This window comes from Phyllostomus hastatus, unplaced genomic scaffold (assembly GCF_019186645.2).
Source record: "Phyllostomus hastatus isolate PE091 unplaced genomic scaffold, TTU_PhHast_1.1 phas_contig_196, whole genome shotgun sequence".
NCBI lineage: Eukaryota > Metazoa > Chordata > Mammalia > Chiroptera > Phyllostomidae > Phyllostomus > Phyllostomus hastatus.
Window position 1 is genome coordinate 2321208 of NW_025333709.1, and position 22271 is coordinate 2343478.

Genomic DNA, 22271 nt, shown 5'->3' on the forward strand with positions numbered 1-22271 from the left:
CCCGGTGCCCGGTGCCCTGTGCAGAGCAGCACATCTGGGGGCCTCTGGCCTGCAGGCTCGGGTCCCAGAGAAGATTCGGACGGGCCGGCCTGCAGTCCCCCTCCCCCGGTCTGGAGCCACCGTGTCACTGCGCCACCGCACCCAGAGGGTGAGAACCCGAGCTGGCCGGCCACAGAGCCTGAGTGCGGCCTGTGGCCCAGCACTGTGCCACGGGAGCAGCTGGCACGCCGCCCTGCAGACGCCCTGTTCTGGGAGCTGAGACGCTCTGAGACTCCCTTAGGTGCAGGGGAAGAAGAACGGGCAGCACGTGGCGGGAGCCCCAGACGCGCCCTGACACTCTGGTCCCGGCGAGGACTGGGCTACTCTCGTGAGAGAGGCGGGGTTTAAGAACCAACCACGCGACCTGCCCCGGCCGGTGTGGCTGGTGTGGCTCGTGGGCTGCAGCGTTGACCCACAGTCAGAGGGGCCGTGGGGCTGACCCCCGGCCAGGGGTCGCACCCAGGCTGCGGGGCTGAGTCCCGGTCAGGGAGCGCCCAGGAGGCAACCAGTCACTGTTCCTCTCCCACACTGACACCTCTCCCTGTCTTCTCCCACCTCCTCCACCCGCTCTCCGACAGCAATTAAAAATATACATATCCTCAGGTGAGGGCGAACAAAACAATGATTTAAAAAGAGAGCCCAACAGAAGGAGACAAGCAGGAGACACGATCAGGCAGGTCCCCGGGGAGGAGACCGGAACAGCCGGCGATCGCAGGAAGGCAGGCTCGTCCTCCGGAGGAAGGGGGAGGCGCGGGGGGGTAAAGGCGACACTGAGGCGCACTCCCGCCCGCACCTGGGTGCAGACATTCGGAGTCTGACGATCCCCAGGCCTGGAGCAGGACTTGCTCCGCAGACAGGCGACGGGGGGAGGCACGCTGAATGGTCCCTGGGAATGGGGGGGGGTACACCGCAGGCTCCTGCAGCGGGAGGGGCCTGTAAATCAACCAGGGACGAACCCTTGCAGCCACGCTGGGAGGAGAAACCCAGTTTCAAAAGGCAGCGTGATGCCATTTATGTCAATCTCTGAGGCGTGCTCAACAGCAGAACACGCTGATTGTGGACACACACACTTGTGTGTTTAACACAGACGCCAGTTCGAGGCAGGGTGACTTCTGGGCGCCGGGGTGGCAGGAGGGAGGAGGGGTGGGGCCCCGCCAGAGTCTGTGGCTGTTACTCCCTAAGAGGCGGAGGCTCCGAACGTCAGGAAATTCGCGCCCACCGCAGCCAGGGGGCGCCACCGGGCCGGCCAGGTCCCGCGTTGGAGCAGCAGCGGCAGACCTACACCTCTCTGGCTTCGCCCGCCCCTATTGCTCCCCCTCGCCCTCCTCGGCCAGGCCCGTCACGCATCACGTGACCCCGAAGTAACTTCGCAGGCGGCCGGGGAGGGAGGAAACGCTGAGACGGATGAGCTGGGGATCGCGAGGGTGTCTGACGCGCGGGCACCCGGCATGGGTTAGTGTGGATTCTGCGCCCTCGGTGTCCCTTACGGACGCCCTGACCGAGTGAGGGCAGAGGGACGGAACCACCGCCCCGCCCCGCCCCGAGGATGGGGCGGGTCGCTCAGAACAAACACCGGACCTGCCCCGACCCCTGGTGCTGCCGAGGCTCCCCCGGCCAACAGCCCCACCCAGGTCGGACCGGCAGACGCACAGGCTTCCACGCCGCCCCGGGGGTGGGTGGTGCCCACACAGTGCCCGCAGGGCCGTGGGGCCGGGCTGCCCTTTGCAGTCCACTCAGTGTGGGGCCACACAGTCCCGGGCCCTGCCCCGTGGCGGGTGGGCCGCCATCAGCTGTCTCTCTGGCTCAGGGCGCTCCCAGACCCCTGCTCTGTCGGACCTCCCGGGAGCCCCTCGTTTCCTGTTGCCCCCCACCCACCTGCCCCCAGGCCTGGCAGTGGGAGCCCTGAGCGCTGGGAGGAACCTGCGATGCCCCCTGCCAGGGAGTGTGGGAGCCCCGGGGCGTTACGAACCACTGAGGTCTGGGCTTCTGTGTCCCAGACACCATTTATCTTCTCTGAAATGCACGCAGCTCTCCGCGGAGCAGGCGGGCGCCGGCGCAGACCCCTCTGACTCCGAAAGTGTCCACAGCCTCATCCACTTGTCCCAGTGGCATCTGGCTCTGCCCACGGCACCCCCTTCCTGGGCTGGGACGGGGAGCTTGGGGATCACAGGTGCCCGCCACGGGGACCTCCCAAGGAGGAGTAAGCAGGACAAGACGGCATGGTGTGCATCCCAAGTCCCTGGGCCCCTGTAAGGGGGCGGGTGGGGCAGGTGCCAGAGCCATTGGGGAAATCAGACCCAGGTGGTGTCGCAGACGTGCTGTGTGTGGTACTCGGAACAGTGGGGCCAACACGACCTGTCCCCGTCCTGACCCCAGACACTGTGCCACAACCTCCTTCGGAAAAGGGGTCTCTGAGACTAAGCTAGAGACCCCGAGATGAGACCACCCTGAGTTCCTGGGGGCAGCCCTAAACCCAGGGACAGGTGTCCTCATCGGGAACACACAGAGGAGAAGGCCGTGGGCACATGGAGACCGGGACCCAGGTCCACAAGGCACGGAGGGAGCCACCAGGAGCTGGGAGGGGCAGGCGGGGTCCCGCCCCAGAGCCTCGGGGGCTGACCTGCACACACCTTGACCTGGGACTCATGGTCTCCAGGTCGGTGAGAGAGCAGGCCTCTGTGGGTGTGAGCTGCTTCTCGGCCCAACGAGAAGGCAAAGGCCGTGTCTGAATTCGCACCGGCCGAGCGTTAGAACGGATCAAGTCCAGGGTGACGCAGACGTGACGCAGACGTGACGCAACATGCGTCAGAGGAAGCAGTGGGTGGGCCTCCGCGCCGAGTCCGGCTGTGCAGACGTGGCCGCGGAGGAAAGATCCACGAAGAGAACCCCTGCGCCCGACGGTGGGGAGATGGGAAGCCCTTCCCAGAGCGACTGGTGCCTCTGCATGTGTTTTTTGTGTTTGTTTGTTTTTTAAGATTTTATTTATTTATTTATTTATTTTAGAGAGGCAAGGGAGGGAGAAAGAGAGAGAGAGAGAAACATCAATGTGCGGTTGCTGGGGGCCGTGGCCCACAACCGAGGCATGTGCCCTGACTGGGAATCGAACCTGCGACACTTTGGTTCGCAGCCCAAGCTCCATCCACTGAGCTACGCCAGCCAGGACTGCACATGTTTTTAACAAAGGAGCAGGACGTCTGCATGGACAGACAGTGCTGAATAGGGACGAGGGAGATCAAACTCTGGCAAAAAATTAGACTCTGGGGGCACAGCGGTCTGGGGGTGCATCAGAGGTGATCTGGTTCCACAGCCTCCCACTCAGGGGTGTTTATCCCCGTTTCTCGGGTAAGGAGACTGCAGCTCTCAGAGGCAGGAGGAGCCCCCCCTAGAGTTAGGGATAGGGTCAGGCACCCCCAACCTGTTTCTGAAGAATTCTGAACAAGGAGTCCGGTCCCGGGGCCCTGAGGCTGGCTGGGTCAGCCCCGCCCCCAGTCCCCCATGAGGGCCTGCAGCAAACCCTGACTACAGCCAACCCCGTTGTATCAGCACAGGGTACCCCAGCAAGGACCACCCCTCATTCAGACGTCGTGTGAGCCGATCTCATTTCCTGCCTCCAGCCAGCCATGCGCTGAGATGCCTCGGGGGCCCAACCGCCCTCCCGGACGGCTCGGCCACTGCAGACCTCGGCCTTTCAGACTCCCCGACGCAGGAGTGGGGCCAAACGGGTTGCTTGGGGTCCTGTCTGGGTGGGGGGACAAGACTCAAGTGTCTCTGTCCACTCTGCAGCCTCGGGGACCCAGCCTCGGACCATCCACCTAGCAAGAGGGGGCCCCTCCCGGCCCGGCCCTCCCGGGAGCCTCCCCCGACACCACGCCTGGAACACGGACCCACCGAGAGCGGCGGGGAGACTGTGCACCAGGAGTACAAGGCCCGCCCCGCCTTCTGCTTCGTCCCAGCGACCAGTGGCCCTTCCCGGAGCTGGAGCCGAGGGGCGGCCTGAAAGCAGCCCCCCACCTCTCCTCGGTGGACACAGCAGGGAACCGTCTGTCGGTGGCTCTGTCCCGAGGCTGGAGAGGGAACTGGAGGAGCAGGCAGACCAGCCCACACTGAGGAGGAGGAGGAGGAGGACGAGGAGGAGGAGGAAGGGGCTGGGGCGGGTGCCTGGGTGCGGGGCGAGAGGACTCTGGCCCGCCCGAGGGGCTCCGCCCCCGACCTCCATCTCACCAGCACCTGGGCGACCACCCTGGCCGGCCCGAGGTGGCCGTTCCTCAGGCAGCACAGGAAGGACTCGGCTGAGGTGCCATCTCCACCACCTCCCGGAGCCACGCGGGGACACCTCCCCGAGGGCCAGTGCAGTCACACCCCTCCCCCACCAGATATCACTCAGCCCTCGGTGACAGGCCTGCAACCAGGAGTCCCGGCCGGCAGGTTTGGGTGGGTTTTTACACGGATTTCAAATAGAAAAACGAATTAATTATTACTTGAAGACGCGTGCTGGAGACCAAAATGGTTGTGTGGGAACGAGGGAGGGGCGGGTGGGCCGGGGACCCGCCGGAGGGCATCTCTGAGGCCACAGCCCAGGGAGCTAGGTGCCCTCCACCCCCTCCCGGGTGAGTGCGTGTAACTGTTGAGGATGACGATCCCCACAATGATTTCTCGAACCCCCTTCTCGCCCGCCCCATTCGACACATCACAGGGCTGCCCGACGTGCTTGGACCAAGTTCACGTTTCACAGGGAAAGAGATCTCCCCTGTCCACGACGACAACGAGCGTTATTTATTTCCCGAGCTCCTGGGCTGAGCCCGGAAGAAAGGCAGCGGCCTGGACGATGGGCCGTCCGCGGGGCCGGTGGGCTCCGGGGGCCGCGCCTGCGGTTCGGAGGGGGAGCCAAGGAAACGGTGCAGACCGGAATTCACGCCAGTTCGCTTCCTCCGGGCGGGACAGGAGCGCACCGGCAAGAACGCGCAGCAGCGCTCTGCTCTCCCGCGCCCACGAGGGGGCGCAGTCAGCGTCCGCCGTCTGTGTTTCAGAGCCACAGCGGAGTGGCAGGGCCGCCCATCCCCCCCAGGGCTGCGCTGCGCCCTCCTGGGGAGACTCGCGGGAGACACGCCCCTGGGGCTGACTTACCGCCACAGAGAGCTTTCCAGAACCTTCTCCGACTCCACGTGGTAATACTTGGTCAGGATCAAGATTACCTGTGGCGGCAACAGAGAGAAAGGCAGAAATCAGTGGGGTGCGAGGTCCTCGAAGAGGGGCGCTATGACATTGCCCCCCGCACCCCCAGGGTCTGGGGTCTCCCTAGGCCCTCCCAGGGGCCGCCGCCACCGTGCCCCACAGCGCTCAGACGTGGGGCTTGCTTGCACCCCGAAAACTCGTTCCTGCTCTTGGGAATGAATGACTCAGGCAGTGCATTGCAGGCCTAGGAGGCCCACCCAGGAGCTGCCCGTCGCCGGGGGTCGTTCAAACCCAGCTGGGGACCACCTCCAGCTGCCGACGGAGGGCCTGCCCAGGCAGTGACCCAGAGGGTGGCGGGGCGCTGGGGCGGGGCGGGGCAGGGCTCCGTCACACAGGCTCCTTAGAGAGCAACCTGACGCCAGCCACCAGCAGGGGGCGGCTGCTGGGGCCGCCCCAGGACAAGAGCAGGCCGGCGGAGCAGCTGTCCGCAGGTCCCCGCAACGGTGGCCAAGGGCAGAGCCGAGGACAGTGGGTGGGGAGGCCGAGACAGCTGGAGCCGGTTCGCAAACCACACAGTTTTCATTGTTAACACCATCGCCCCCCACGCTGGGCCCTGCCTAACAAAGCTGTGTCGGCTGCTTGTCCGTGAAAATACGTGTGTTTGAAAGCAGCCCAGAGTTCTTCAAAACAAATGCACGAGCAACAAGGACACGAGGGCCCCCCTGCGGGGGCGGGGGAGACGGGGCCCCCTCCCCAGGGACTCCCCCAGACACTGCATTTTCCTGCACAGCAAACCTCCTTTCACTCACTGTCCCTGGGAACCGCTCCCAACCCTCGCGTTGCCATGGGAACCCCGGCAGGTGACCCGGGAGCCCCCCGGTTGCCGGCACAGCCGTTAGCCTGGTTAATCTCGGGTCAGCACGCTGGCCACCGCAGCGCCTGGCTCTGTTGGGGAGCAGCGCTCTCTCCGCTCCCAGCACAGCTGCCGCCGGCCGGGCTGCCCCAGTTTCCTTTTGCTGGAGATTAAAGCCGCGGAGATGTGAGGAGGGACGTGGCCCACAGGGGGACGGGGCGCGTCTCAGAGGCAGAGATGATTAAAAACCTCCCCCGCTCTGCGGTGCAGGCCTGCCGGGCCCTGCTTGCCGGGGAACAAAGCGGTCCTCTCCCGGCAGGCCCCCCGGCGGCCTGGGGAAGCCACGTCCCCCGAAGACGGAGGACGGCAGGCAGGATGACAGACGGGCGGGAGACAGGCGGCTCTCTCGCCTACTGATTTACATTTCCTAGTCTCGCTGCTCCCGGAGGGGGGTTCGCAGAGCCACAGCGTGACAGCTGGAAGGAAGCTCAGCGTCCATCACGAATGAAATCCTCACCCCAGCGTCCTTATGGACCACCTGCCACCAGGGCTCCCTCTGCTTGCATACCTCCAGGGTCGGGGAGCTCATCCCCTGACGTGGCACTGGCAACTTCAGGCCCCTGAAGGCGGGTGGGAGAAAGTGGGCCCCTTGAACCGTGTACCCCACGTTCACACAGCAGTGTGGGGCCCACCGGCAGCCCACGGACCCAGCGTGGCCGGCCCGGCACACTCACGGGGCCAGCACCACACAGACACTCGCTGACGGGCACTCCCAGGCCTCGGTGGGCCCCGGGATCCAGTCTGCGGCGGGGCTGCCCGGGGCTGGCGGGCGCAGCGCCCCTCCCCCACCGCCCTCCCAGGCGCGCGCTGTGACCGGGCGGGGTCCCACCAGGCCGACCACCCAGCTTCCCGTAGGAGGTTTTACGGTTCCAATTTCTGATTGCGGGGTGGCCGTCTGTCACCAGTCCTCCGAGAGCCCCCGTACGACCAGCAAACGACACCAAGAATGACGTATGGGTCAGGACTCACAGCCGCCACACAGACGGACTGAACCCCAGGCGCATCCAGAGCTCGGCGGGTGCCTACCCGCGCCCCTGCCGCAGCACTCGGCAGGGTTGGGGGGAGTGCACGCACGCACGCACGGATGCAGGAGGGTCCAATCAGGCCGCCGGACAGCTGCTCGCCTCGCCAGGCCCCGCCCCCTCGCGCCCCTAGCCTTTCCCTCCGCTCCCTCCGCTGCGCCACAGCTTACGGTTCCTGCAACACCGTCGGCCTCCCATTGTCCCCCACTCCAACCCAGGCCCTTCCACAGCCCCACAGGGCCGGCTGAGGCTCCGACGCCCCGCTGCTCGTGCGGCTGCGAAGGGGCGCCCCGGGACTAGGACCCAGAGCGGCTCACAGCACCCACCCCGCCTCCCGTGTCCCCAGGGTCGGCGTGCAGGCAGTGGACCTGGCAGTTCAGTTCCGCTGCGAGTCACTAGACCCACAGTTCCGGCCCACGGTGCCCCGAGGGGGGGAGAGGGAACCGGGACCCCAGCACCGGCCTTCGACGGGGCAGGACCCCGCTGGCCCACAGCCATCCGTCCCTGGCCCCGGGGAGACGCACGTGCCCAGGGCCCGACTCCATCCATCCTCCCTGTCAGGGGGCAGATGAAGAGAGTCCTTCCGAGACACGGACACCCGCAGGCGGAGCAAGGCAGAGTGCTCGACCCGGACACGGGATGACACATTTATAGTCCCTCTGAAGAGCAGCCGGCATGGGAAACTGACGTTGCCATGGAAACCAGGGCAGTGTCATGAGGTTCTCAAGGGGGACAGAGCGGAGCCACTTGAGCTGTGCCCCAGGCGGGAAATACTGCGCGACAGTCCTGCACGCCGGGCTCAGGCAGCGGGCCGGGACGCGGCCTCCGGGGCCTCCGGGTCTGGTGGGCATCTGCCCCCCGTGGCGAGGACACACGATGCACACTTGGGGTGGGGCCAGAAAGTGCAGTGGATGCCCCCGCAGGCGCAGCCCCACGACCCTCCGCAGAAATGCTGCCGAGAGACCAGGGGACACCCTGGACCCCGGACCACCAGACCCAGTGGAGGCCCTGAGTCAGACAGAGGCTGGGGGGCGGGCAGGCCTCTGAGGGCTGAGACGCCTTGGGAGATGCCCGAAGCAGTGCCAGGCGGGGGACCACCCAGGGGACGGCACGCGCTGGGGACCGTGCCCGGCGGGCGGGCGGGCGGGCGAGGAGGACAGCACAAGGCAGAGGACGGGGAGCAGAAGCGACAGTCCCGGGGCGCACAGACGGGCACTCGCTGGGCAGAAGGGGGGCAGGAAAGGAAGTGGTGGGGGCGGGGGTGCAGCCAGAGGGACCGGGAAATTCAGTCAGGGCACCCAGAGTGACATCACCCAGGACGGACATGAGGACGGTTACCGGGCTCGGGGGTGGGGGTTGGAGTGGAAACCGAGGGGGCAGGAGACGGCAATCCCCCCCCCGACCGCACCTGCACACGGCCCCACACGGAGAGGGGGCAGCCGCGGCACGGGCCAACTCGTTTCTCTCCCGAAAAGCTTTGATCGTGTTGGTGTGTAATGTTCCAACACAAAATTAGCCAAGCCGTCAAGGACCCTCATTTTATTTTTTTGTTGTTAAAGATTTTATTTATTTTTATTTTTTAGAGAGGGAGGGGAGGGAGAAAGAGAGAGAGAGAGAAACATCAATGTGCGGTTGCTGGGGGCCATGGCCTACAACCCAGGCTTGTGCCCTGACTGGGAATCGAACCTGCGATGCTTTGGTTCGCAGCCCGCGCTCAATCCACTGAGCTACGCCAGCCAGGGCTTAGGACCCTCACTTTAAACAGTGTTCCTGGAGTAGTTAATTCTGTTCTCAGCCGCGTCACAACTAATTATCAGGGGCTGTAACAGTGAGAGCCCAGATGGACTGGTGTGTGCTCTGACCACGGCCTTCTCCCGGCCCAGGCGGTCCTGCAGCCCAGAGCAGGTGCCCCAGGGCCAGGGCCTGGGGGGCTGGGGTGGGGGCGGGGCCTGGAGGCGGGGCGGGGCCTGGAGGCGGGGTGGGGGCGGGGCCTGTGCTGGGCCAGGCCCGTTCATCCAAATGGAAGGAAAACTGCCCACGTTTCTCGGCCTCCCGGGGTGCCACGGACTCCGCTCCCAGCCCGGGATTTCAGAACCTGGCAACCCCGGGGGAGGCGTGTGCCCTCTCGGGCGCGGTGTCCCCAGGCCCTTCCCGGGGAGTGGATGCGTGATCAGGAAGGAGGGTGCCCCTGAGTGTCCTGGGCGGCCGCTCGGCGTAATCGATGCAGCGGGGACCTGCGGGCACCGGCGTGCGGAGGTCCCGCACGCTACCCCAGCACGACCTGCATCATCGTCGTTGTCGTTGTGATTACTATCACCCCAAATCTACAGACAGGCAACGCGCAGCCCAGAGAGGGGGTTCGAGTGCGGCCAGCCCATTTCTTTCTTACACGCTGCTTCCAGGGACCGAGAGTGACATATCCTAAACCACGGGGGGGACGTGTTTGGGCCCGTCCTTACAACCAAGGGCATCCCCCAAGGGGCAGCCTTTGGAGGGGTGCAGGCAGGGGGTGAGCGGGTCTGGCCCCTGAAGCTGAGTCAGGAGCCTGCCCCAGAGGCCTGGCCCCAGCTGTCAGGAAGGGCCCCCTGCACGCCCCCATGCCCATCGGTGCACGGGGACCCACCGCTGGGACCAGCAGAGGGACGGCGGTGAGGCCTTTGCAGAAAGAAGGGTTCGGGGTGTTCAAGATGCTCCCCCATCCCCCCCCAAGTGCTCCCGGAGCCCAGAGCCACGGACTCAGGGCCACTCAGAGGCAAAGCTGGAAGTCCAGCCGGCCCGGGCGGCCCGGGAAGCAGGCGGCGTGGGCCCCGCCGGCTCTCGCACCAGAGCCCGGATTATGCTGGGAGAAGGTTCTTTTTAAATCGTCTCTTTTTGTTTCCCCACTCCCCCCAATTTATTTAAGGAGGCTCGGCCCTAAACCTGCCCACGGACGTGAGCCAGCTTCTCCCTGGTCTCCAAACGACCTGGGCCGCCGATCGTTCCTTCAACGGTGAGGGGGGTTGGAGGACTCGGCCAGGCAGGTGCTGCCCAGCTGTGGCGTCTCGGACAGGTCACAGCACGTGCTCGAGAGAACTCCCAAACGGGGGGCGAAGGAAGCTTCCACCCAGCACCACGTCCCGAGGGCCGGCCGCCCACCCAGCCCCGAGCGGTGCTGAGAACACAGCAGTGGACAGGTCAGGAGCGGACATCTCGTGGAAGGGGGACAAGCACAGACCACCGAGCGCACGCAGCCCACCGATGGGGACAGAGGCTGCGGGTGTGTGCGGTGAGAAGCAGAGAGGTGTCCCAGAGACCCGTAGGGCAGGGGAGGGGAGGGGGAGGGGAGGGAAAGGGAGGGGAGGGCAGGGGGGAGGGGAGGGGAACGAGTGAGGAGGAAGAGAACAGAAGGAAGGCTCCCGCCTTCCCTCCCTCCCGCGCCCACACGAGGACAGAAGAAGCCCAGGAGCACGGGGTGCAGGTGCTGGGAGGAGCCCCCATGTCTCTGCTTGCGTGTGTCCATGCTGATGACCGCCACAACGACAACACGAGGGAGAGAGAGAGAGCCACTCCCTGTCCCCGTGGATGACAAACCACGCCGCCAGCCACTGGGCCCGTGTGTCTGACGGCCAGGGGTGGGGGCGGGGACGGTGCGGCCCTGGCGGTGGTGGCACTGGGGTCCCTGCCAGGTAGGGCAGACCGGCGGCGGCTGTGCACTTACTGGACCCCCTGTGACGAGGGTGACCGAGTTTCCCTCCTGGGGAGTCCCTGCCCAGCGGTCCTCCTGTCATCGGTCATCGTCACTGCAGCCCGGGCAGTAAGCGGACCAACAGCAGAGACTCGGGGCTCCCCCGGGCACTGGCTGCCCGCACAAAGGGGTCCGAGTGACGCCCGGGAGCCCCAGTGGGCTGCTGGGTGGGGGGTGCATGCCTCCCTCCACGCCACGCGGGGGCACCGCCTGCCTCTGTCCCGTCCCGCGGGCTGCTGGACCCTCTGAACACACGGTTCTGGGCCTGACAAACATGAGAGTGAGCGACCCCACGCCCCAAACGGAGGCCCGATGACGCCCGACGCCCCCAGCCCAGCCCTCGTCCAGGCCCCTGACTCAGGCTGCACCCTCCCACCCAGGGGCCCCCGAGAAGCCGAGGTCTGCTCTGACACCCTCCCCACCTTCCCCCAGCCCAAGGCCCATCCACTCTTGACCCCTCCCCCAGATCTGCTGGCTCCCTCAGTGGGGGCCTCCGCCCTGTCCCACCTGGCCCAAGGCAGCTGTCCCCGGTCTCTCGGGGACACCGGGGTCCCCTTCCCTGTCCGCACACTGCAGCCAGGTCTCCCCCCACCCCGCTGCTAGCACGGCCGGCGAGACCCCGCCTGCCCGGCCCCACACCCCGTCACCTCTGCTGTGACAGCTAACGTTACATCTCCTGTCCCTGAGTCCCTAAGTCACCACGGAGGCCCACAGGATGCGACCCCAGGGGCACGGAAGATCGAGGCCAGAACCGGGCTTTGGCGGGGGGAGGGGCGGGCTCGTCCTCGCCCCCTCGCCCCGGAAAGGGAAGGCGGCGTGGTGAGTGCTGCGGAACCCTGCTCTGTCACCCACAGACCCCGGGACCCCGGGCAAGGGCCCTGACCCTCGGGAGTCCCCTCTGTAAAACGGAGCCAACAACCCGGGCCTCCGAGTCCCCCCACGTTCTAAGGAACCCGGGGACCCGCAGCCCCCACAACAGGGGAGCAGGCGCCCAAGTCCGCGCTCTCGGCGCCTCCGCCTTCCGCTCTGCAGTGCGGAGGGACCCAGGTGGAAACCACCCTCGAAGGGGCGGGCGCCGTGATTCCCGGGAGGTCTTCCCTCGCCCGCGGCCCCGACTGGGGTGGAGACGGCCCGGGAGCGGGGAGCCCTGCCGCGCGGACACCAGCAGAGGGCGCTCCCACCTGGCGGGGCCGCCGCCGCCTGAGAACACGCCTCATCGGCAGTCGTGACTCCCAGGGACCCTGGGTCCTGCCAGGGAGAAACGTCAGTCACGTCGCTTTTAGCACGCTGTGCGAGACAAGGACAGAGTGTCACCGTGAAGACAGGTGCGCCTCCCAGTCGGAAGACAACTCAGAACATTCCCGTGGGAGCAGAGAGCCGCCCCCGCAGGGACTCGGCTGATCTCAGGCAAGACGGGGCGCGCGAGGGGCGCCCCCTGCTGGCGAGGCCTGGAGGCTTTACAAATGACGGTGGTGATGGTGGTAATGGTGACAGTGGTGATGGTGATGATGGTGGTGATGACGATGGTAGTGACAGTGGTGGTGGTGGTGGTGGCGGTGATGGTGGTGATGATGGTGGTGATGGTGGTGGTGGTGACAATGGTGGTGATGGTGGTGATGATGGTGGTAGTGACAGTGGTGGTGATGGTGGTGACGGCGGGGCAGTGGTGACGGTGACAATCACCACCAACATCTCCTGGGCCCTCTGCACTAAACTAAGGGCTGTGAAGGCTTTGTCCCACTTCCGCATCACAACCACCCCGTGAGGCAGCGGATGCTGTGATGGCCCCCACGTCACGGGTCACTGAGAAATCCAGCCTGGATTCTAGGTAGCCTCTGTCGAGGTCACAGTCCCATTGAGCGTCCGAGTCAGCACCCATTCGCAGACCTGCCCGACCCGAGCCCACCATCATGCACCGCCAGGGCCTGCTGGTGGGAAAGGCACGGGGAGGAGCCGGGGGGAGACAGAGCTCATCCAGAAGGGGTCCCCCAAAGTCCCTCTGTGTCAGGAGGACCCCAAGAGGGCCCCTGAGCCTGGGGTTAGCGTGGGAGCTTCTGGGGCAGAGATGGCTAGAGTTGGGCAAGGCAGCCCCCCAGGCCCAGCGGGGAGCTCGGGGGTGGGCGGGGGCTGGCAGCGTCGGCACTGCCCACACCCCGCTGCGGGTGAGGCCGGCCTCCACCTGGAGCCACAGCTCCTCGGGGCCGAGGCCTCTTCCCGGGCCCAGGGCACGACCCCCAGCACCAGCACGACTGTCCCCGGAGCCCGGGAGCCAGGCCAGTGGGTCGTGTGCATAGGAGGTCGTGGTCCAGCTTGGTGAGCGCCCGCCGGCCGACCCATCGTGAGAAGCCACAAATAAAGCAGCAACATCAGTGTCCACCTCTCCCGGGCCTGGGGCTGGGGCCTCAGACCTTCCAGCCACAGGTGAAGTGAGCTACTGGGAGAGGAGTTGGGGGGTGGGGGGGCACGGTGTGGAAGGACTCTGGCACGTGAGGACGAACTTGCAGCCCATCTGCCACACGCCGGCTGGGACCGCTCTCACAGCTTTCGCACAGGCTGTTCCCTCCACCTTTCCATGCTGTCTCCCTAGCCTGAGGTCACAAAGCCAGTCCTGTGGGTAAGGCACCACGACAAGGCATGAGGGTGCCCTTCCTGGGCAGGCCCCACACCCCACCCCAGCTGTGAACCCTGCGGGGCCACCTCCTGCAGTGCCCCCGGGCGCCTGGGGGGGCCGGCGTCTGTCGGCCTGGGCACCCAGCAAGGCACCCCGCCATCAGCACTCAGCCTTGCGGCCTCCCCTCTCTCTCCTTCCGCAGCCGCCGTGGGAGGGCCCGCTTCGTGAAAGCCTCCCGGCTGCCAACAGCGGCCCCCAGCACCCCCTCCCTCCACAGGGGTCCCTCTCCTGTTGTTTTGGAGTCAGGCAGCAGGTTCTATTTTTACCTTTACAACAGAGTGTCATTCACCGCCGCTCACTCCCGGGACCAAACCAACAGAGGGGCGACGCTGCCGGGACACGCCCGGTGGTGGCTCTGCACCCCCCCCCGCCGGCTGCACCTGGGGGCCCCGGCGGCCGCAGGCGCTGTTCCCCGAGGCGCTGCTAATTTGGGCGACAGCTGTGGGCGTTTGCTTTCAAAGGGCCGACACGCTGACACGACACACGATGCCATCAGGAGGAGGCGACATTAGCGGGGAAGCGGGCACCGGAGACACGGGCTGGTCCTGAAGGAACCGTGTGGACAGTAACCCATGAGGAGACTCACACGTGTCCACCGTTTTTCCAGCCCGCTTGGCATCCGGGCGGTGGACTCGGGCACAGTGAAGTCACCTCCCAACTGGGTCTTTTGTCCACTGAAATAACGGGGCCGCCAGCGGGAGGACGTGGGGCCGACAGGCAGGGCCGGGCCGCCTGGAGGAGGCGGGCGAAAGTGGCGAGGAAGCTCAGGGCAAGCTCAGGGCTGCCCAGGGCACGGGCCCCGGGCTGAGACCGCGGGACCGGGGGCAGGGAACCGGAAACCGGGCCCAGGACCTCTCGCCTTGCTGTCCCAAGACCCACACACGCTTCGCGGAAGGCACCTCCCTCGGGTGTCGGGGCGGGCCGCTCCCACTCCGGACGCCGCCGGCCTAGACCCCCGGGGGCCCGACTCTGTCCTCGTGATGCGGAGCCTGCAGAGCCTCTGCCTAACGTGACGCGAGAGACGTGAGAAGTGTCAGCCGGTGTCCCCGCTGCCGAGGGCAGGCCCCTCCACCCTGGGCCCTCAGCAGAGGACGCTGCCCCCTGCACCGTGGCTGCACCAGCTGGGCCTCCGGGATGCGGGACGGCTCTTCCACACAGCAGACACGCCACGCGGCCCCGCCGGCCCCACTCGGGCTGCGGGGCCTTCAGAGGGCACAGGCAGCCCCACACCCGTCAGGTTAGCGGCGGGGCGGGGGGCAAACCCGCCGTGTGCACCCCCCACCCCAGGAGCCCCATCAATCCAGGCAGGTTGGAGCCACAGGTGACCCCGAGGTCATGCCAACCTGGTCCTGCAGGTGGCCACCGACCAGGGCAGGCCCGTCCCCATGGCCTCTCGGTCCTGCCCCTCTCGGCATGGGGCCCAGCAGGGCGGCTGGCCCTCCACGGGGCCCAGCGGAGGGCTCAGGGACGGGGGGGAGGGTGGAGAGAGCGGGGAGGGGCGGCCTCGGTCGGCAGACCCGCCGCCAGCCTGGGAGGGGAAGGGGGACCGGCCCTGGAGGGGGCAGGGGCACCACGCAGGACCCCCCAGCAGACAGCGCGGGGGCAGTGCTGGGCAGCCCGGCAACCCTTCCCCCCGCCACCACCCTGCTGCGACTCGTGGGCCACGGCCCCTCGCCTCTCCGAGCCCCGGCCTCCTCGCGACTGAAAGTGAAAATAACGTTCCTCCCACAACATTACAGAGATTTCCTAAGCTAACGCAGACATAAAGTGCCTTGTAGCCTGTCGGGCGAACAGCAGGCAGATCAATGGTATTTAATATTCGGCGACTGTTAGGAACGTTTAAAAGATAATTATCCGCCTCGCGGGGCACTAGTTACACGGTAAAACACGGTGGTGAGGGTGAACTGCAGCGACGCCCGTGCGGGTCTCACCGCGCCGGCGCCACGGGGCGACGCTCTGCTGCTCGGGGGCCGCCCACCCCTGGCACCCCCCCCCCGCTCGGTCTGCTCGGTGGCTGCCCTCCCCGGCCCCCAGGCTGGCCCCTGGTCTGTCCCTCCATCTCCTCCCGCGGCAGGAGTCACTTGGGGACACCGTCTTGACCTCAGAAGAGCTGCCCCCGGCCGCGGCTGGCCCCCTGGTGGCCCGCGGCAGCCTGCGGGTCAGACAGCTATTTCTCCCAACGCACTTGACCCGGTTTCAATCCCTGCTACGTGAACGCCTCCTGCCACGGAGTGGGACCCGCTCAGCGGGAGAGTAACTTCCTTCTCACACAGTGATGCCCCGACGGCCGTCGGCCTGGGCCAGAGACAGAACGCGTTTCCGCCAGCGGCCGGAGCCCGCGGCACCATCTCTGGGGACGCGGCGGGCCCTCGGTGGGGGGGCACACGGAGGAGGAACGCAGCCTGGGTATTTTTAGACGCTGCCTGGCCCCTGCCTAATTAAACAAAGAATGGCATCCCTGAGCACCTTTCCTGGGCGGCTTTCCCTGAAAATAAACCGCACGGCCCTGCAGACCCGGGCGTACGCGAGTGCCGGCAACTGTCGCACGAAATAGGCGCCTTGGCGGAGAAGCTGCCCTGTGCGGACTGGTGAGAGGGACCCTGCGGGGCGTGTCCTAAATCTGCGCTGGACCCACCCCGGGGACGGGGCGCCCCGTTCTCATCCATGACAACAAGGGGAGCTCGGACCGAGTCCTGGGCATGCCCCCCACCGCCGAGGGAAGAGGACCTGACCCTGATCCACGCAGCGGGGCGACCGCTGCCCGGAGGTTCTGGGATGTGCGTGAGGTCACGCGGCTGTGACGTGTGTCCGCTGGGGTCACTTCCACAGCTGTCGGCCCCCAGAGCCTGTGCCCCCGACCGGTGTCCTGAATGTCACAGAGCAGTGCCTCCAGGCAGGGAGCCCCCTCGGCCGCGGGACTGGGACTCAGGGCCAGCGCCCGCCCAGAGCCCATGCCCGTCAAGGGGGTGGGGGGGTGGGGGGGACCGCCCGGGTGCTCAAGCGAACCCGAAGTCCGGGCTCTGAAGCCACAGCTCGCGGGCCCACAGGCTGGGAGCGGCAGGGTGTGGCAGGAGTAGGTGCACAGTCATCCGTCCATGTGGGAACCGACATGATAACTAATAAAACAGTAATACAAGAATAGACTCTGGGGTCCCCGTGCTCGTTCCTTCCACATCCTGGGCCGGACCGCGTCCCTCCCAGTTCCCATGTGGCCGCCCCACCCCTGGGACCCCGGAAGGAACCTCCTTGGGCCCCGGGGCGAGTCAGTGAGATGTGACCAGGGAGGGGGGGGCCACGCTGCCGGAGGGCAGGCCCCGACGCCACCCGACCGTGTCCTCACAAAAACGCCGCCCCTCCCGTGAGGAGAAAGGGGCAGACACCCGGCAAGGAGAACCACGCTCAGAGACACAGAGACAAGACAGCCGTCGCCAGGCCCTGCCGGGCCCGGAACAGGCCCCCCAGCCGTCTGGAGGAAGCCCACTGCCCACGCCCCCATCTCCTGGAATCCAGACCAGCTGCCCTACAGGGAGGCAGGAAAGCACCGCCCCCTCCAAGCCCCCTCCCCCGCCCGACGCCTCCCACCTTGTGGGGGGTTCTCGACGGGTCCCCACCAGGGACACGTCCACCGTGTTTCATTTTGGGCACCTTCGTGCGTGTTCCCAGCGAGCATCGCGCCGTGTCCGGGTGCGCACGTGGCGTGAGCGTGTGGTGCTGACGGTGCGGCTCACGCGGAAGGTACAGTTACACGCATCCTGTCACCAGATGACACGGCGTCCGCACACGTCACACGGGAACCATGGAAAATGCGGGGACACCCAGAAAGGCCGCGCTGGGCTGGGGGACCTTCAGTTCCCCGGTCTCGGTTCTTGACAGAGGAGGAGAAAGTGGGTGAGCACCCCAAAGACCCAAACCACATCGTCCAAGCCGCGGCGCTGACTTGTAACACGGAGCTGATTAAACCACGTCTCCTGCCGCCCGTGGGACGTGCACGGAACTCGACCACATGCGGGGCCACGAAGGAAACCTGCACGTTTCCCGAAAGTTCCTTACAGAAAAACCAGGTTCGTTGTACTGGCGCTCAGCCCGCCCTCTCCGCGACTCAGCGGGAGGACAGAGGGAGCCCCCCCCTGCACCTCCCAGGGCACGAGTCCACGCGGACTGGTGTAAAGGCTACACGATGAAGAGCGAACAGTTCCAAATCAAACTGACACTCGGTCTCATAAGGCGGGGGCAGAGCCTCGGGAGCTCACGGTGGGGGGCTGGTGACCCCATCACTCTCTGCGCCTCAGTCTCCTCCATGGAACTGAGCGGTTCTCACTGCCCAGCCCCCCCGCAAGAACGCCAGCCCCGAGGGGCGGTGACCTAGGAGAAGGGGGCCTCCTTGCCCCCCCAGTCCTCGTCTGTCAGACAGGGTCACTGGTAGCACTGCCATGGCCGCAGGGCTACCGTCCGGGTCAGGGACCCCATAAACCCCGCACCTGGTGCGCAGCAGGTGCTCCAGGAGCGTCGCTCGTGACCCCTGCTGGTCACCATCACCCCGGCGTATCGGAAACCGCACCTGTGCTGAGGAGACGCCCGCCGACCCTGGGGCCCCCGCGTCCCTCGGGAAGAGAGGCTCTGCGCCCTGCTGTGGGGGGTTCTCCGGCCTCTCCGACAGAGCACGCCCACCCCCGAAGGTGCAGGGGGCCAGGGAGGGGCCCAGGGAGGGGCCCAGGGGCGTGGGAGGTTCCAGCAGGACGCCCTCCCTCAGCTGGGCCTGGAGCTCAGCGACCGACCACACGGCTGGGTTCACACCACAGTCCGGCCCCTCCTTCCAAGCCAAGCCCGGATCTGGCTTTCTCCCCATTTCCCTCAGCGGAGCTCCCTCCTGTTGACTCGGCGAGCTTCCCCAAACCCCAGCCTCCACAGGCTGTCACCTTGAAGGGACAAAATTATCACCCAATTAGCACTGCCGCAGGTTAGCGGTTATTAACACCTCAAGTGTGCAATCAGCAGCTCCTCAGATTCAGGTCCTGCGCCGACCCGTCCCACCGCACGCGGCGCGAGCCAGCCGCTGCGACTGCTAACGCGGGGACTCGGCAGGCACGCCCGCCGGCCGACATTTCAGACGCACGTTCCGGAGGCACGTGCCCCGTGCCGGGGTCGGGAGACCACAGCCAGGCCTCTGTGGTCGAGTTTGATTTTTTTCATTTGGTTTTTCAAATAAAAGAGCAAAGGCAGGTGCTGGAGGCAGGCGTGAGCCAGCCCCTTCTCGGATCCCAGGGGCGGACAGACAGACACACCACGGGGGACGTTCAAGTGCAGGGGACGGAGGTGCCCCCAAGGTCACGGACAGAGGTCGTGCAGGTGCACCCACTGGGCCGGCGGCCGCTGCAGCCAGACCAAGGCCAAGGGAGGGAGGGAGGGAGGGGCGGGCCCAGGGCGGCTGCAGCCCTCCCCCCGTTTCACTGGGTGCCTTGAAGTCAGGCTGAGCCCCGGGCAGAAGGACGGGAAGGTGGCTCCCCCCGCTCTGCACACACCCCTCCCCCACCCCCCAGGCTGGGGAGGTGACAGACACTGAGGCCCGAGGAGATGACAGAGCCACGGGGTGCAGGTGCCCGCCCAGGTGCCTGTGTCACCGCCCGCGGGGATCCGCCCCACCAGGACCACCCGGTTGGCTGCTACGTGAACAACAGAAGGAGCATCTACTATTTCGGGGGGGGGGGGCTGTGTTCCCCAGCAAGCCTCCCCCGGCGGACACAGTCGTGCAGCAGAGCTATCTGCGCAGAGATGTTCTCAGACCACCCGAACCCAGAGGGGGGGGGTGTCCTGAGGCCGGGGGAGGCGTGGGGGCACCCCAAACCCAGAGGGGCACGCAGGGGTGAACTGGAAGGTCAGGCTGGGGGCGGGGCGGAGAGGCTCCGGGACCCCGCTCTGGGCTCCTGCACACGGCCCAGGGTTCCCTCCACGCCCCCCCCCCAACCCTGGGTTCAGGCGAACACACGAAAGCACCGTCACCGGCCCGACGGATGGGACAGACTGAGCGTGGCCAGGGACACGTGGGTCTGTCTGGGTCTGTCTGTCTCCTGTCACTGGATGTTGTTTGGAAGCAGAAAGCGACACTGAGATAAACAAGATGCTGATAAAAGGCCACGGCGTGTTTCATGTGCCACGAGACGCCCTGGATGGCACCACCGTGACCCTCCCGTCTGGCACAGTGGGCCCACGCCTGGCCGGTGAACAGGGTCCAGCCTGGTCTCCGCCTCCGGGGGAGCTCAGAGTGCCCACGCCCAGCTGGGGCCCTGCTCTCGCCCGCCCACCTGCCTGCCCTTCCCCCACGCTGGGCGCGCTTCCTCACTGGGTGGGTGCGTGCCGCTGCCCTGCCCCGCATTGTGAAAACGCCCTCGGTGCCTCTGTGGCGGCTGCAGGTCTGCTTTCTTGTGGGTGAGACACGCAGCGTCCGCCCTCCAATCAGGGGTCCTCTGGCCGCCTCCCCTCCCCCAGGCGGCCGGCTGGCCCCTCTCGGCTGCCCGGCCCTGTCCAGGCCTGCAGCAGTCTGGGGCAAGGGGCAAGCGGCCAGCAGGGGGCGCCCTCTGGCCCCGGGGAAGGTCACTGCAGGGCCACAGTGTTGCCCGCGCAGAGGCCGAAACACACAAGGGGGCCTTGGCGCCCGCGAGCAACGGGGCACAAAGCCGGTGCTGAGGGCGACCCTGACACAGGGAAACTGGGGGTGCGGAACCCCAGGTGCGTTTTCTCCGAAGGACTCCAACTTCGGGATTCTTGCGAGAAAGCCAGCGGAGTGGGCGGCAGGAGGCACCTGAAGGGCATGCGGCTGGTGGTGGGTGGTTTCCCCAGAAATTCCAGGAGGAGGCCCCGGGGGTGCCCACACGCTGGCTCGTCTCCCGGGGGTCCCCAGGCTCCTGGGCCTCGCGCAGGGGGGCTCCCCCAACTCCGTCCTCACATGGTCGATCTTAGCCAGCGGTCACACGGCCGCCGCGACCAGCCTCCCATGGGTGCGTCCGAGCCACGGAGGCCTCTGCCCTCTGCCCCCCACCCCCCATGATCCACAGCGGGGTCCTTTCAGAGCAGCGTGGAGTGCGGGGGCTCGTCACGGGTCTGTCGGCACAGACCCTGCGACAACCCGCTGAAGGGCAGGGTGTGTGTGTGACCTCGTTGGTTGTGTGACCCCACCGGGTCCGACGGGTCCGATGCCTCCCTCAGGGAGTGAACTATTCCTTCCGGCACGTGACGTCAAAGATCCTGCCGAGGGTGCTTTGCCCTGCAGTGGCGTCACCACACAGTGTTTCGTCTCCGCGTACCAGGCTGTGCAGGGTTCGAGCTCTCGGTGCTGTGGTCGCGAGGGCAGTGTCCACACTAGCCTTGGAGGGCGCCCCGCAGCTCCCCGGGGGGCGGGGGGCGTGGGAATGAACTGACGTTTCAACAAGTAAAACAGCATCGAAAAAAATCATACACAGTATGTTTTCTGACCACGAGAGAACGAAATTAGAAGTCACAACAGAAAGAACTTTGAGAAACCCTCAGATAACCCAGGGATCATGGATCGAATGAGAACTCAGAAGGCAAATGACAAAAGACCGTGAACTGAATGAAAACGAAACACAACATGTCGTAATGCACAGGGTGCAGCTAACGCGGTACGAGGAGGAAGATTCATAGCTTCAAACGCTTCTATTAGAAAGGAGAAGTCATCTACAATCAACCCTCTAGGCTCCACCTCAAGAAGCTAGAAAAAAAGCGGAGCACATCAAACCCAAAGTGAGTTCAAGGAAGGAACTGAGGACCAGAGCAGAAACATTTTTAAAATGGCAGAAAAACAATAGCGAAATGGCGATAAAACCAAAAGTCGCTTCTTTGAGGAAATCAAGGGAAATGATGAATCTTTACCTAGACTGACCACAAAAACAGAGAAGGAAGCAGTCGGAGAAAAGATGGCAAGGAGGAAAGAGTGTCCCCGCAGAGGGACCGAACCCCCAGAGGTGACAGAGGGTGGGGATGCGGGAACTGGAGCGCGGGTCGGGGGAGAGGCCGGAGGGCGGCCGGTCTGCTGCCGCACACGGGCCCGTGGCTGTGTCGAGGGCTCGGGCTCCGCCCCCCGAGCAGGGAGCCACCACCCAAAGGTCTTCAGCAGGACAGAGGCACTAAGGCAGGGGGTTTGGGTCATCGCATCTCACAGATGGGACACTGAGGCCTGGGGACAGGTCTGGGGACTTGCCCCGGGTCCTGTGGCTAGCCAGAGGCATTGCCGAAGTATGTGTTCCGAGACTCCCATGAAACCACCCTGGACGGAGCGCTAGGGGGCAGTCAGGAGACCCCCAAGTCACTGCCCATCGCTCGGGCTGTGCTCGGCCGATGGGCTCTTGGCCCAGTCCCTGCAGCCCCTCCCCGCCACGGCAGGGGCGCCTGTGAGCTCAGAGACCAGTGCCAGCCCCCTGGTGTCGGGAACCACCTCTGCTCCGAGGACCCACACTTCCCCCGGTCCGACGAGCACCGCTCCTGGGCCACCAGTCGCGAAGGGCCAGGTTTCACAACGGACGCCCGGACGCCAGGCAGAAACCAGCAGCGGCCCGCACTTGTGGGACATGCTGCCCAGCTCCAGGCTTGTCTCCGAAGACGAGGCCTTGCCGTGGTCTGGGTGGCTCCCCCACGGGGCCCAGCCTCTCCCCTTCACCTCCTGCCCGTCGGGGCTGTCTCGCAGGTCCCGGCCCGTTGGGCCCCTCCCCGCACACGCCC

General features: G+C 66.1%; 1 protein-coding gene across 1 annotated transcript in view; it reads right to left on the minus strand.

Moving 5' to 3' along the window:
* SORCS2 (sortilin related VPS10 domain containing receptor 2) overlaps positions 1-22271 on the minus strand; it is a 213349-nt gene that overhangs the window by 103023 nt on the left and 88055 nt on the right. Inside the window, exon 2 of the mRNA XM_045834049.1 lies at positions 5164-5231. Coding sequence (XP_045690005.1) covers positions 5164-5231 — 68 coding nt within the window. The remainder of the gene's footprint in view (positions 1-5163; positions 5232-22271) is intronic.